This window comes from Condylura cristata, unplaced genomic scaffold, assembly GCF_000260355.1.
Source record: "Condylura cristata isolate star-nosed mole 26May11 unplaced genomic scaffold, ConCri1.0 scaffold00018, whole genome shotgun sequence".
NCBI lineage: Eukaryota > Metazoa > Chordata > Mammalia > Eulipotyphla > Talpidae > Condylura > Condylura cristata.
In genome coordinates this window covers 26,813,095-26,828,634 of record NW_004567119.1, presented here as the reverse complement: position 1 = coordinate 26,828,634, position 15,540 = coordinate 26,813,095, and the positions used below count along the sequence as shown (strand labels likewise).

Below are 15,540 nucleotides of genomic sequence, written 5' to 3'. Positions count from 1 at the left end.
GGCGGGTCAGGAGAGGTCTGCCACACCATGTTATCACCTCCGGGGCAGGTGGGAATTGAACTCATGCGAAAGCGGCTTTAGATTCTCAGTGTTGTGCTTTAACCCGCTGCACCACCAGGGAGGGCCTCAAATGACTTTTTTAAAGTTTCCTCAAAATCAAAATTGCAGTTGATACCCTTGTAACTTTTTTTATTATGATGATGTTTATTAAAATTCTAACATTTTAGAAATATATATAAGGCAGTTAAAGCACCTCAGAGATTCAATTTTTAACATAAGGGAACGATAGAACTTACATACTTTTTTTAGTGAACAAAAGATACTGTGTATAAATGCACTAGGTCATAAAAGTTGTATGAGTACACTGATGAGATAGCATTAGCCACTTATGACTTGGCTTTCTGCTTTAATTAAGCAAATCAAACCATTAGTTTTGCTCCTCTGGGGAAATAGATTGCATTTCAGGAAGATTGTTGGTTACTGGTTGATCTGTTTTATTTTTTTTAATTTTACTAGGAAGTTTCTTTTTTTGGAAGTGTTTACATGGAGAGAGCTCCACGGAGAAGATCTGTCACACTCTGGAGTCTGCTGGATTCAGCCCTCAGATATTGTTGGTAAGGCTCTTATTGCTAGATACAGTTTGAATGTTGATGTCTTTTTTTTTTTTTGAACTATTATCTAAAACATATCTTGGAATGTACATGAACACCTTCTAGAACTGATCCAAAAATTTAGTAATCTGGTCCTTCCTGGTGGCGCAGCAAGTTAAAGCACAGCACTGCAAGTGAGCTGCAGCTGCTTTAGTGTGAGAGTTTGATCCCCAGCCCCGGAGGTGATCCACATGGCGTGGCAGACTTTGCCTGCTCCCCTTAGCAGTGTATGCTGTCAGTCTACCTGTTCTGCTCCCCACTCTGTCACTGGTGAATCCTCTCAATGCCTCTGTACCTCTGGCTTATACCCCCAGTTCTGTATACATAAATAAGTCTTTATATAAAAAAATTAGTATTCACATGTCTAAAGGTTAATATTTTCTCTCTCTCATCTCTTATAAATCATAACAAACATTCCATGGTTGGCCTAAAATAATTTATAATCTAACATGTATGCATGCATTTATAACAGAATGTGATCATCAGTTAAAAATTTCATGTTAGAACTAAAAAAGATATTAGAGAACAAAATAAACTGATATTGTCAGTTAATTATCAGATATTCCAAAACTTTGAACATTTATGTTAGGTTTAATATCTGTGGTATAACAGAGGTATTAGTACAACAAAGAATCATCTGATGGAAAAACTACAATACGAAATTTGTATTGGACAAAGGAAATTACCTACATCATCAGTTCTCTCTTTCACTAGCCCCAGTATTGTAGAGCTAGTGGTTCATAAGCAGCTTTAGTCAGACAAAAACTGAAGAATATGCAGATGGCCTTCCCTGGGTGAATGGTAGACAAACTGGTGCTTCCTCACCATGGATATTTGTCAACAATCAATTTTTTTTGAAGTAAATAACTCATTGTAACATTATGTAAGTTTCATTGTGCATCATTGAGAATCATTATGCATATCTACTACATTAAGTTCACTGAAAATCCATTTCTAGGGTTCACCATGTAATTGTCCCTTTTGTTCCATTTACCCATCCCCTGCCCCCTCCTTCCCTTCTGGTATCCACTAGTTGGTCTTACGGTCCAAAGTTTATTTTTGTTTTATTTATTTCCTCTGTTTTTCCTCTACATACCAAATGTGGATGAAATCATTCAGCATTTCTCTTTCTGACTTATTTCAGTGGTCATAATATCTGCTAAGCCATCTATGTTGTAAATGGCAGTATTTCACCATCTTTTTTAATTGACTGGGATTCCATCGTGTATACATAACTACATCTTTTTAATACATCAGTAGATGGCAGTTAGGCTGTTTTCAGTTATTAGTATTGTAAACAATGTTATAATAAACATAGGTCTATATATCTTTTTAATTTGTGTTTTTTGTATTGGGAGGAGTAAATACTCAAGTGGAATAATTGGATTGTATGGAATTTGTATTGTTGATATTTTGAAGAATTTCCATGCTGCTTTCCAAAATGTCTCTACCAATTTATACTCCCACTGACAGCAGACAAGAATCTCCTCCTCTCCACATCTTCTCTACCACTTTGTATTTCTTGTCTTTTGAGTGAAAGACAGGGGACGAAACAATGGTAAATGTAACAACTGGGATCAACCTCAAGGAAAATACGCTGCGGTGGGGGAAAAAGCTAGTCTTAAAAAGATTATACTGCTTGATTCTGTTTTTGTAACAGTCATGAAATAGCAAAGTCATAGAAATAGTGACCAAGTTGGTGGTCTCCAAGGATTAGCAATGTTGGGGGGTGATGAATGTGACTCTGAAAGGGGGTATCTTGGCCAGTGGTGTAAGGGAGTGCTGTGATGCCCATAGGCTGGCCCCGACACTGCATGCACCACAGACAAGTGAACCAAATGCCTGTCGTTAATAGTTATTGATGGGAAAGAAGACTCTGCTCTAAAAATAAAATACAATGCCCATGAATTAAAGAACTGAGTATATAAGACAAGCCCTTAAAAAACTGACTTGGTCATTGTCACAGGATCAAAGTTGGCATTAGGTGGCCCCTGGAAAGCCAAGTGCAGGGTCTTTGAGCTGTGCAGCCAGTCAGCTTCTGCCACACCTGCCAGTTCCAGAATACAGATCAGTGACCTTTCTATGAGTCATTAAATATCAGTTATTTTTCTAAAGAAAATGAACTATTACATTAAAAGACGTGTATGAGTTAGGTTTGTGAAAATTTTAAGTAAAAAGTGGTAAGTCTCAGCCCTCCCTGGTGGCGCAGCTGGTTAAAGCACAGCACTGAGAATCTAAAGCCGCTTCCTCATGAGTTCGATTCCCGCCGGCCCTGGAGGTGACCACATGGCGCGGCAGACCTCTCCTGACCCGCCCGCTGCTCCCCTCAGCAGTGTACTTTGTCGATCTGCCTGTTCTGCTCCCCACTCTGTCTCTGGTGAAGCCTCTCGCCGCCCCTTAGCCTCTGGCCTGTACCCCAGCTCTGTATGTACAAATAAAAAAATAAAAATAAAAAACAAAAAAAAAGTTGCCAAAAAAGTGGTAAGTCTCTCCCCAAAATATGTCATTAATGTCGGGCAGATGCTATTTGAATTACTAATTCCTTCTATTTTCTGTTTATTTCCTGAAATATTTTAAGTGGCAGTTTTATGTAATTCATGAAGAAATTTGTACTTGTGATCTAGATTGTGTAATTGTTTACATTTATAAAGTTTTCTAGATGTACTATACCCGTGTATTTTTCTGTAAAACTAGTCTTTGATTTAGTTGCTATTTTACTGCATTGTCATCTGTAATTCACAGAATACAGCAGATATTTTTTTTTTTTTTAAGATTTATTTATATATGTGTACAAGACCTGGGGTGTAGCCAGAGGTATTGGGGGGAGGTGGGTGAGAGGATTCACCAAAGACTGAGTGGGGAGCAGAACAGGTAGATCTATTGAAATACACTGTGGAGGGGAGCAGCAGGCAAGACAGAGGTCTACCACGCCATGTGGGTCACCTCCCTGGCTGGCGATTGGACTCGTGCTGCAGTGACTGCAGATGACCTCATAGCACTGTGCTTTAACCCATCATGCTACCAGGGAGGGCCCGACAGCAGATATTTTTTTCACAGCATTGAAAATTTCATAATTATCTTCAGTGGAATTTTATCAAGTTTTAGATTTTATAACCTAAAACAGCCTAGTGTTTTCAGGGAAAAATTAGAAAATAAGGTTCATCCAGGTTTTAAATATAGGGAAGTCTGAAAATTATTTCCTTCCTTATCTGCTGGCATTTCCACTCAGCGAAGGATGGAAGCATTGAAGATGCTATGCAATAGGGCAGTACCCTGCAAAGGGCAGAGCCCATCAGGCATTTGAAGCATCTAGTAAGCATCCATGGACTTTCTCTGTGATTCTTAGGTGAACCTTTTCACAAGTATTAGATTCTGCTTAACTTAGAATAATTAATTATATTTCCTCTCAAGATTTCTATTCTTCAAAAATCTATTAAGCGTCATCTGGTAATATCTCAATATCGATATATGTAGGTGAGGTAACATAGTTCACATTTAGAATATGAATTTACAATGTGAGTGTTCACAGAATGAACAGTATAATGTGACATTCTCTGCTGTGAAACTTTGAAAGGACAACTTACTTGCTATTTACTAGGTATGGGCATAGTTAAAAACTATATGCTGTCTTGTTTGAGTGCATGTGCAGGTTTCTGTGTGATAGTGTAATTTATTCTCTATTTTCTATATTCAGCATAACTTTTTTGAAGTTAAAAAAATTTCTATTGCTTGTAAGTGATTGTAATCAAAAATATTGTGTCACTGCATCTCCAATGACTCCTATGGCGTCCTCTAGTTCTTATGGACCTGCACACAAAAGTTAACTGCTTGGAATACTTACAGCTTATGAAAAATATGAAAGCAGTCTAAGTTATACCCAAAGATGACCTGGTTGGGAAGAGAGAACATGGCAGAGCTGACTAGGAAGAGACAGAGAAGAAGAGTTAAACAGAAGGACACAACTATTTTTTTGTGTGTGTGTCAAAATTTGCTAAAAGTGATGGTAGACCGGGGAAGTGGTTAGCTGGAGAGAAAATTAAAATAGTGGAAAGAGGGATCCAAGGTATGGCATCTGATTGTCTAAATATAATGTAATCTATTCTCACCCTTTGGGTTCCTAGTCTCAATTTTGTGAGTGCTTTAAAGTGGTTACTGATGAGGACAGGAACTAGGCTTTGACAGACATTAAGCCCACATTTGCACACACAACACTAAAGCAGAATCATTGCTGTTTGATTATGGAATTGTCGTCACTACTTCCATAGGCAGCCAGTTCTTTTAGCCTGGCTAGTGATTATAAACAGCAGTGCTGTATGAGGTGAAGAGTAAGTGCTGAAGAAAGGACATGGTCTTAGTAACTGGGGTGAGATCAATCAGGATGTTGTGTAGTAAGTGAATGCACTTGATATAATTGATTCTGTCTTTAAAAATAATAACCACTTTCCCAGCTTAAACAACTGGATCGTTCATAGACATATTGAGATCTCTAGAAAAGGCAAGTGTTTTTGTGTTAAGTATTTTTTAATACTGAAAAAATTTCGATTTGATTTCAGTCTCTGCTCCTGAGTGTCTGGCTTTCTAAGGAGAAAGATATCTTGGATCAGCCACAGTCTGTCTGCTGTCTTCATACAATGTTGTCCCTCTTGAGCAAAATGAAAGGTAGGATACCAGTGGGTGCTGAGCTTAGCTTCTCAGGAATTGAGCCACTTGCTCTTGGGAACCTAGTGTAATGTGTGAAATTCTACAAAAAAGGGGAGGAAAGATTGATTCTTCTAACAAAAGAAAATTACAGTGTACAAAGCATTTCACTCTGGAGATGCTTTGGTGTATTTGTGCAAAGATTTTCAGACATTTGAAGCATGCTTTGTGAAAATGAAGTTTACATTTTGTGTCATCATCACAAATGTGATAGGAACAATGAATGCATTTTACTATTTAGTGAGGTAAGTGGGAATGGCCGTCATTGGCGGGACCATGTTTTCTTTTTTGACATAATGAAAGCAGTGACCTATTATAACATTCAGTAGTAGTTCTCACTGATGCTGAAAATACCCCAGAGATTTAAAGTTATCTGCTGAAGTCAGATGACTAACAGCATAAATAAATTCAGAAAATAAGTATAATAAAATTGATTATAAATTTCATTCATTCAGAAATATTTATGAATGGGGAATCTACATGTAATAATATGTTTAACTTGAAAGATTGAACCCAAAGAGTCTGAGCAAACTATACATCTCTCTTTCAACTTTTGCCTTTGACTGTAGTGTCCATCGAGGAGACCTGGGATTCACAGTCCGTATCCCCTTGGTGGCAGCAGATGCGCACAGCTTGTATTCAGTCAGAGAGCAATGGAGCTGCTCTGCTCTCAGCGCATGTGGGGCATTCTGTGGCCGCACAGATGTCAAGCAGTACAGCAGAGAAAGATGTGAGTGCAGCGGTCCCTGTGACCTGTGCCCGTTGAGCAGTTTATAGCTTTGAGTGACTGAAGTGAGAATCCTGTTAACTTTTAGCTTTGTGGTTTTTCCTTCCCTCATGAAGACCTAAATTTATATTTTTAAGAAAAATGCTATCCCTTATATCTCATGGCATATCATATAGTTCTTTTCTAGAGAGCTGTTGTGTCAAATGATGTAACATCTCATTAGATGAGACTTTATGTAGCTCTGTGGAGATTAACTTCGTCAGTCTCAGTAGTTTATAGGCTAAGTTTAATATTAGCTTAAGATGTTTATAATGATGGAGGGAGAAGAAGTTTCAGACACCATTTTTTGTTAAGTACATTCTCAGGAAATAATAGTCTCCTGAACTGATAGGAAAAGCTGTGGCTTTAGAGGTGAAAATATTTGGAAGAGAACCCTGGTTGGCTCTTGGGCATTATACACTCCTTTGTTGTTGCCTTAAGTTTCCAGTCTCATGTTTCATCGTACTAAGTGTAATATTTGTGCAGCAGCATTGGTTTTGCTTTGTGCGGTGCCCTGACTTCCCATCTACTCTCAAGTCATAGCTTATTCCAGCCTCCCTGGTGGTACAGGAGTTAAAGCACAGCACCGTGAAGCAATTACCAGCCACTGTGCCATGAGTTCAAGCCCCCAGGAGCTAACCCAGCTGACCCAGTGGCACAGCAGACCTTGCCTACCCTGCCCGCTGCTCCCTTCAGCAGTATATCTCAGTCTCTCTGCCTGTTATGTTCCCTACTCTGTCTCTGGTGAATCCTCTCACCCCACCATACCTCAGTTCTTACATGCATAAATAAATAAAATTTTTAAAACAAACAAAAAGCTTATTCCAGTTTAGATTGATTTAGAACTTTGCTTGAGTCTCATCAGTGCCTGTTTTGTTAGTTTTCCCAAGAAGCTGGTGGTGCTGATTCGGAGGGCCTCACTGATTCCTGGGAGGCACTTTCTCTTGACACTGAGTACTGGAAACTCCTGCTGAAACAACTGGAGGATTGTCTCATTCTTCAGACTCTGCTTCATAGCAAAATGAACACTCAGACCTCTAAAGTGTCCTCGCCACAGGCCGAACCCCTCCCAAGGCTTTCTGTGAGAAAGTTATTAGAAGGAGGAAAAGGTAACCTGAAGTTGATTTGAACATTTGCATTTATATACTTATATTTTAATGGTATGCACTTCTTGTTGTTTATAAAAAGTGACTAACAGAAGAATGCACTCATTTAAAAAAATTTTAGGTTTCTACTGCATACTTCTCATTTAATCTTTTCAGGTCTCATCTTGTTAATTCCCTGCTCAGGAACTTCCCAAACTCTTGCCCCCTGGCAAATAAACAGTGGTTTTCACGGAATAGTTAGAGAACTTCAAAACTTGACCTCTTTCTCTTATATGTGAGGGGGATTTTCCTTATAGAATTCAACAAAAATGAAATCACACTGGCTACAGTGCAGAAACCAATTGGAGAGTCCAGATGTAAACTAGAGGCTTGCAAAAGAGAAGCACCATTGTTCATACTAAATATCTCTTTTGCTTTGAGAAATAGTTGTTTTTATAAAATACTGTGAATGTGTGCCAGAGTTATTTTTAAATGAACTAGTATGTTTTTTAATTAGTTTTAATTTCTAATATCATAAAGATTGATACTCATCTTTGGAGGCCCAGCTCAACTGCTACCTCCAAGAAACCTTTCAGTATCCACTGTGTATCTTTTCCACCTAATTTCTAGATCTTGATACTTCTTTTCCAGTTTGTCATGTCCTGCTGACATGGCATCATTAGGATCCCATGCTTGTTTCTTGTGGGGCCATAAACATCTTACATTTTGAATGATCTCAGCCCCCACCCTCCTTTTTTTTTTACCAGCTTATCGGACATTTGGTATGAAAATGACAGTATTTAAAATCATTTTCCCATTCTTTTAAGACTGTGACAATTTTAAAATCATAAACTTACTGTACTCTATGCTGCCATCTGGTGAAAGTATAGGACACCATTTTAATAATTAACTCACAATATAATCAGGGACTTGATTCTGGAATGAAAATTATCAAGTGATTTAAAAAACAGAAATAGGAATTTAGATCACTCAACACACTAATTTGTGTTGAAAAGTTTTTATTTGAATCAAATAGGAGAAAAGAAAAAATTGGTAAATTATGTTCATTTGTTTTGGGCACTGAAGCAGGGCACTTCCTTGAATACTTTTCAGTTTGCATTTATATCTTTTTGGACCATTTGATGACTTAAATATGCTATAGCGTCATGTTGATGAGCTGTGGCTAAATTTTGCCCATAAATAACTATATAGGAAGTAGGGTGACTATTACAAATAATAGATTGTCCTAAGAATCCATAAAAAGTATCACTTGTTTTTACTTTATTTAAATGAAAATGTTTTAGTATATATTTGTCCCTTCATCTTTGTCTGGTATACACACACACACACACACATACATATATATAGCATATACATCTGTATTAACATTTTGTGAAAGTAGAAAGTTGCTCTGAGATGCAGGTACCCCTCCATGCTGGATGGTGGGTAGTGAAATTGTGAATGTCATGACTTGGATGCTCAACACTGAACTTGGTGCTTAAATTGCTGCAAAAGGCAGGCCGTGCTCCTTAGTAGCTCCTTTCACCAAACATTGTATATTTTCATTATCTTTCTTGTCTCTGTAACTGTAGGTGGCATTGCAGACACTGTAGCCAAGTGGATATTTAAACAGGATATCAGCCCTGAAATGTTAAACCTAGCTAATAATGGAAAAGATGCAGAAGACCCAGATGAACCCAAAGAAGGTGTTAACCAAGGTTTATTAGAGGTGGCAGAGGTGGAGATGGACTTGGGCACCATACCAGGTATGGAGCAAAGTGACATCCAGAGTGGAGATGATGTGACTGTTAATTAGAGCAGAAATGACATCCCTTTCTTCTTTCAGAGCTGCTGCGTCTGGCCTCGCAGCAATTTCCCTGTAGCCTTGAGCCAGATGTGCTGCACGCACACTGTTGCTGGGAGTATGTGGTTCAGTGGAACAAAGACCCAGAGGTGAGGTGCTCCTGCCATGCTTGTTTTGGTTCTGCTCTGTACTCATGCTCAAAGTGAGGGACAGTCCAGCTATAAACACTGGGTTTTCTCTTAGGAATGTCTCCATACTAGAAGCCAAGGCCCTTTACATCGGTCCTCATTTACAGTACACAGTAGACCCATGAAGTATGGGTATTGTCAGTGTCCCTCTTGAGAGATGAGAACTCAAGGGCCCACAGAACACACTGCTGCCTGAGGACACCTGCTCAGGCTGCAGCTGGCAAGCAGTTAGGCCAAGGTTTCTCTACACAAAAGCCATTGTGCTTGCCCTACTCCCGATTATGTGTGAAGTGTTTGTTTTCTCTTTGCTTTTGAGTTCTTTGGGAGAGATTAATGCCTTTAGCAGAAAATTCTTCAATGTTAAAGTCATCGGGATAAGCCAGATACTGACACCAGCTGGTGTGTGGTTGGTCAGATGGGTCTGTGTGTGTCCATAGCTTCTGCTTGTCTCAGAGGGAGAATCGGGAAAGCCATCTCTGTATAGAGGGCCTAAGCCAGAGTCTCAGAACTCTGCTTGGGCAGCATCTTCTACCACCTCTGGTAGCCAGCCCCCTCTCCTCCCATAAGGATAGTTACAACTCACTTGGACTCATCACTGCATTGCTGAACCTACTTGCTTCACTGTCTTTTTCTAATGAAGCTACAAACCTTCAAACATTGATTCCAGGATCAAACATCTACAAACATTATGATGGCTATTCTTTCCTTTTCATAGGCCTCCCTAGCCGGAAAATTATCCTCTCAAAATTCTTTTATCCTCCCAAGCTATTTCATGTTAATATGTTAATGGTTAACAATATTCTTCCCTCCTCAAAAAACAAAAACAAAAACAAAAACTTACAGAGAAAGAGTTAAACCTTTCATATTAAACCTTGACCATAATATGAATTTCAAGCAAGGACTCTTGAGGGGCTCCAGCACCCTCTTCCATTGCCTCCTTGCAGTCTGCATGCTGGTCATGTTTAGGCTCTCTATATAGACCTTTTTTTCTGTATGAAAGAAAAATGCTAATACATGGATATCATACTTTCTAAAATCTGGGTGAATTCAAGACTTGGGTACAAGAAAGTGATACTTAAAAAGAAAACCACATGTATTATAAACCAAAGGCAGCTTGCACAGTAGATGGAAAGCTGAGTCCAAGCATCATTACTGCTGCTTGTTAGCTGTCTGACCTATCTCTGATCCCTTTGTTCTCAATTTTCTCCTAAAAAATGACAATTACTGTTGTCTGGGTATTGCAGTTTAAAGACAAAATCAGCTGCCTCAAGTGCATTCCCTGCCATTTTGATTAGGGTTATCATTGTCTGTTGGTAGAATTGTTCACATTTTAAGTAAGTAACCGTGTTTTGTTTTGTTTTTTTTCTTCTTGTTAGATATTTATCTCCTCGCCTTATCCAGTCCCTATTCCAGTCCCACCTCTTTATACAAGCTTTACTAGGCTGAAAGCAACTAAAATGATCCTTTGAGGAATTGCTAACACCAGCATGTATCGGCGTAGATGATATGCTTAATTTTTGTACAGACTAGAAATTACTAGAGATCTGAATAATAAGTTTTGTACACTGCATTTGGGTATTAATATTTAAACTCCCTTGGTTAGAAATAGTTGCATTTCAACTGCTTTCTCTGATATTTTATATTTCCTTTCACTGCTTTTATTTATTTCTCTTGGCACTTATCACTGACATATTTTTGACATACAAAATATTATTTATATTTATTGTCTCTTTCCCTCTCAGACTGTAACCTTAGGGAAGGTTAGGATCTGGGTTTGTTTTTGTTCATTATACACCTCTTGTGCCACAAGTTGCCTGATGCATAGTAGATGCTCAGTCAGTATTAGTTAAGGAAAGATGGAGTGGGGAAGGAGGCAAAGAGGAAAGGACAAAGGAATGACATTTGCAAGGAAATAAACTCATTGTTTACACATCTTTGTGAAATTCAAGTTTTTGTTGCTAAGAACAGAAAGATGTACGGATCACAGTAAATTTTTATTCCAGATGTCAGCACCTGTGTATCACCTGGGGCTGTCTAGGAATCAAGATATTATGTCAATATGTGAATTTAAGAGCGATCATTGCTTTTATCTTAGGAAAAGTTACTTCTTAATTAATTCCTTGTTCTTACTACAAAATTCCTGGGTTTCTTTATACAAAAATGTGTGTAAGAAGTCTCCATTTGTATTTGAAACATCTATTAAATGGCACCTCTTTTTTCTTTTCCTTTTTTCCCCTGTATGTAAGGAAGCACGTTTTTTTGTTAGATCCATAGAACACTTGAAGCACATTCTTAATGCCCATGTTCAGAATGGTAAGTAAACAGGTGTCATTACTGTGTATCATTCTGTACAAAGTGCTGACTGCTAACTGCATGGAAATGTTATCCAGAAGGGGGAGGAGGGCAGGAATAGTCACTGTGTTCCCACCCATCCAGCACTTTTCCAAGCTGCCTACTCTTCATAGATGTGAGAAGAATATTACACACAAGTCATTGATTCTTTATTTCAGAGGAATTCCCTGGGTTGTAATTCTTGATGAAGTTAGGTAGCCAAAAACCTATCTTCAAGACTGACCACTTGTGCTTCTTTTAAAAAGCATATGTGCTCATCATATAAGGATTGATGATGCCACCTTGAAAAAGTGTTAACAAATTATAGAGAAACTAAAGAGTTTTTTGGTTCATTTCATAAGACAGATGGGGTTCCTTGGAGGAATTCATTGTTAGGCTACTTAGTAACCTTGCTACGTGACGAGACTAGATACTGAGACTGGTGAGAAGAGATATCACCTTAATGTCTGGGATAAATTATCCTTACTGATAAAATTAAGTCACCACCTCTCTCCAGGCTGCTTTCTTCAAGTTAGAACTTTACCCATTTGTGCAATGAGTAAAACATCATGGCCTATTTACAGGTCTTCAAAGACCTCACACCTAGATATACAAAGCCAATTCCACAGGTAACAACAGACCACGTGAAATGTCATGTTTATGTCGTCTAGCTGACAAATCTCTTAAGTTTTTATGAGTTCTGCTGCTTATTATGTATGGAAATATAAAGCCTACAGTTTTTGCTTGGTTTGTTAAAATAACTTTTTGTATTTCATTTGGTTTTTAATACTTCCTTGTATGTCACCTCTTTGGTATTTCACCTATTTGGTATTTGAAAAAGCCAGTTGGTGGGCATTGACTGGCGATTATGAGTAAATATGTTGTTAGTGCTCTTGGACAGATATTTGTATTCATTTCTGCGGTATAATTTCTGTGGGTCATTTGATGGAGACATATTTAATAGATGCTACTAAACTACCTTCCAGGTGGTTTTACCAAGGTATTATCCCAGTAGCAGTGTGTGAACATTCTAGTTTTTTCCCACATCCTCACCAACACTCAGTATTATTAAAAATCTTGACTTTCGGCCCTCCCTGGTGGCGCAGCGGGTTAAAGCACTGCACTACAAAGCTTAAGCCACTTCAGCATGAGTTCAATTCCCGCCTGCCCCGGAGGAGTCCACATGGCGAGGCAGACCTCTCCTGACCCGCCCACTGCTTCCCTCAGCAGTGTACTTCGTCGATCTGCTCCCCACTCTGTCTCTGGTGAATCCTCTCACCCTCCGCATCTCTGGCCTGTACCCCAGTTCTATATGAATAAATAAATCTTTAAAAAAAAAAATCTTGACTTTCTGTTGGTTGTGTGTGACATCTTTGTGATTTTGAATTATATCTGTACAACTAATGATGTGACTCTTAGGCTTGTTAGCCATTTGGGTATCTTCATGCAGTCGAATTCTGATTTTCATTAAAGATTTTTATTTTATAAGCAGGTAGATATACACAAAGTGATATCTATCCCATGTAGTTATATAAACTTAAGGAAGACAATTTGTTGTGTATGATGCAAGCAAAAAACACTATTCACTCCTATGCTTTTGACTTGCTCTCCAGGCGTTGCACTGATGATGTGGAACACGTTCTTGGTTAAAAGGTTTTCTGCTGCCACTTACTTGATGGATAAGGTAAGTAATTTAATGTCATATGCTGACCTCTTATTTGGTTCCCTTGATTGACTGCTACTAGAAGGATTGTATACATTGGGACTGATTATTTTTCATTTGATAATGCATTTTACTTACACTGTTAAATGTAATTCCCAATACAGGTCTCCTGATGATTGAGGAGCCCCAGATCCACAAGAGAGAATAATAATCTGGTCCCTGATTTACAGTGGTTTTACTGACTTACTTTAGTTTAAAAAACGTTCAGCACAAACCGTTTTGAGTTTCCATATTTTCCTAAACCAGGAGTAGCGGCACAGTCCTTAGCTGGCCCTCTGCTTAGGTAGAGGCCCTGTATCATTGCAGCATAAATTACATGAGCCAGTCAGCACTGTCTTGTCAAATGCCCAGGTGCAACATACATGTTCAGAGCATGTATTAAAGTAGACTGGCTAAGGTCTCATGTTTGATGTAATACATTTTTGACTTAAGATATTGTCACCTTACAAAAGATTTACCAGAACACAACTACATTGTAAGTCAAGGAACATCTGTTCTGTTGTAAAAGCTTCTGAACCCAAGAAACTGGGTTCATTCAAGCAGGAATTTGATTTTATTTCAAATTAAAACATACAGATATATACTTACTCACCAATCTTTGGATTTGGAGCCAAGATATGTTCTTTGAATGAGTTCATTTGCAATTCTTTTTACATAAATCATACACACATAGACCTTACCTCTTTAATGTTAAGATGCACTGTGCAAAATTCTTAGATTTTTTTTTTTTTTTGCCCACACCCTCTACCTTTTCCTTCTGGGGACCACCATTTTGTTTTCATAAGTTCATATTTTGTTTTGTGCTTTGGTTTGTGTTAAATGTTCTTTTTTTTTTCTTTTTACAAAAGTTTATTTTTACATCATTTTGTACATTTTTTTTTTTCCCATCTCAATTGAAATCCCCACGGGTTTCCTATCACCAAGTCACCCATGTGCCATCACCATAATCCCGTGCATTTCCCTCCCCACCCCACCCCCGTTTTTAATCCCATTCCCCACTCCACCCCCACAAAATGTCTCTGGTATATGGTTGTTCGTTATGCAAAATTCTTAGATGTTTATAACTTATTCCCTAATCTTTATACTAATCTTTGTTTCTCCTACATCTAACCTGATAGCTACTCCATAAATTGTTTTAAAGCATTCAATGTAGCATTCATAGTAACTATCCCACCTTTTCCACTCTTGTTCCAGCAGCTGTTTAATTGCTTTATTATAATGACGGGTACATCCAGCACAGGTAGTCATGGGAACTGATGTAAGCACAGCCCTTAGGGAAGCAGAAGTGGCTCCCCTGCTGGAGGGGATTACTGGCAGTGAACAAGCACAGGGGCAGGGGTCTGGCCAGAAAAGTGGGAGTTAAATGAGTGAGTTAAATGATCACATATTCTGCAAATGCACAGAGCAATCCTGAACCATAAGCACATGCCCACTTTAGGTCACTGCCCTCTCTAAAGTGCTTTGATGACCATGGTAACACTTTTTTCTAGTTAAATATCTTCTCTCCTGTGTCATCTACCTGATCCACTTACCTGCTTCTTAAAACATATTCCTTTTTGACCTTTATACTGTTGTTCACATTTGTGAGAATAATAAAGACTTTTGTGTGTGCATGGTCCTTTACAGTTTTGCAGCACTTTCGTAACCACCACTTGAGTCAGCGTTACAACTTGGTTTTGGGTTTAAACAAGGGGGAACTAGTAAGTACAGTGTTTCTGATCAATCATCCAGTAAACTTTATTACAGTGAGTTATCTCTGTGTTAGGGACTGTGCTGAGTTCACTGTGCAAGAAGAACATCACATTCCTCTCCTTCAAGGATTCACAGTCCAAGACAGGGAAACAGACACTGGGGTGCTTTGGCAGCAAAGAGCAGTAATAAGGGGGAACCTCTGAGCTGAATTTTGGAGGATAAGTTTGTATGAACCAGTAAAAAGTGAGTAAAGCATTACTGCAAAAAGTTGTAGAGCAGGGAATTGGATTCAGAGAGCTGAAAAAAAACTTCATATGGCTGGAATATAGACTGCAAGAAACAGCAGGAAGCAGAGCTTGAAGAGTTAGTTTTTCGTTTAGACTGCATTCACCAAAACTCCCAGTGGAGACATGGGAACAGTTTTAAGCAGAAGAATGTTATGTGCAGATTTGCATTTTAAAAGATGACTGTAGGAACTAGGTGAAATATATTGGGGTGGGCCAGTGGGCACTGGGGAGAAGGCTGGTGCAGAGTTCTCAGAGTATGATGTAAGGAGTCCTTCATTCTGTGACAGCTGGACCTGCCTTCCCTTGTCACTATCCC

The 15,540-nt window shown here is 38.6% G+C and overlaps 1 protein-coding gene across 1 annotated transcript in view; it reads left to right on the top strand.

Moving 5' to 3' along the window:
* RAB3GAP2 (RAB3 GTPase activating protein subunit 2 (non-catalytic)) overlaps positions 1-15,540 on the top strand; it is a 77,076-nt gene that overhangs the window by 52,709 nt on the left and 8,827 nt on the right. Inside the window, exons 21-28 of the mRNA XM_004685444.2 lie at positions 517-614; positions 5,204-5,309; positions 5,918-6,078; positions 6,995-7,223; positions 8,792-8,965; positions 9,046-9,152; positions 11,438-11,504; positions 13,136-13,206. Coding sequence (XP_004685501.1) covers positions 517-614; positions 5,204-5,309; positions 5,918-6,078; positions 6,995-7,223; positions 8,792-8,965; positions 9,046-9,152; positions 11,438-11,504; positions 13,136-13,206 — 1,013 coding nt within the window. The remainder of the gene's footprint in view (positions 1-516; positions 615-5,203; positions 5,310-5,917; positions 6,079-6,994; positions 7,224-8,791; positions 8,966-9,045; positions 9,153-11,437; positions 11,505-13,135; positions 13,207-15,540) is intronic.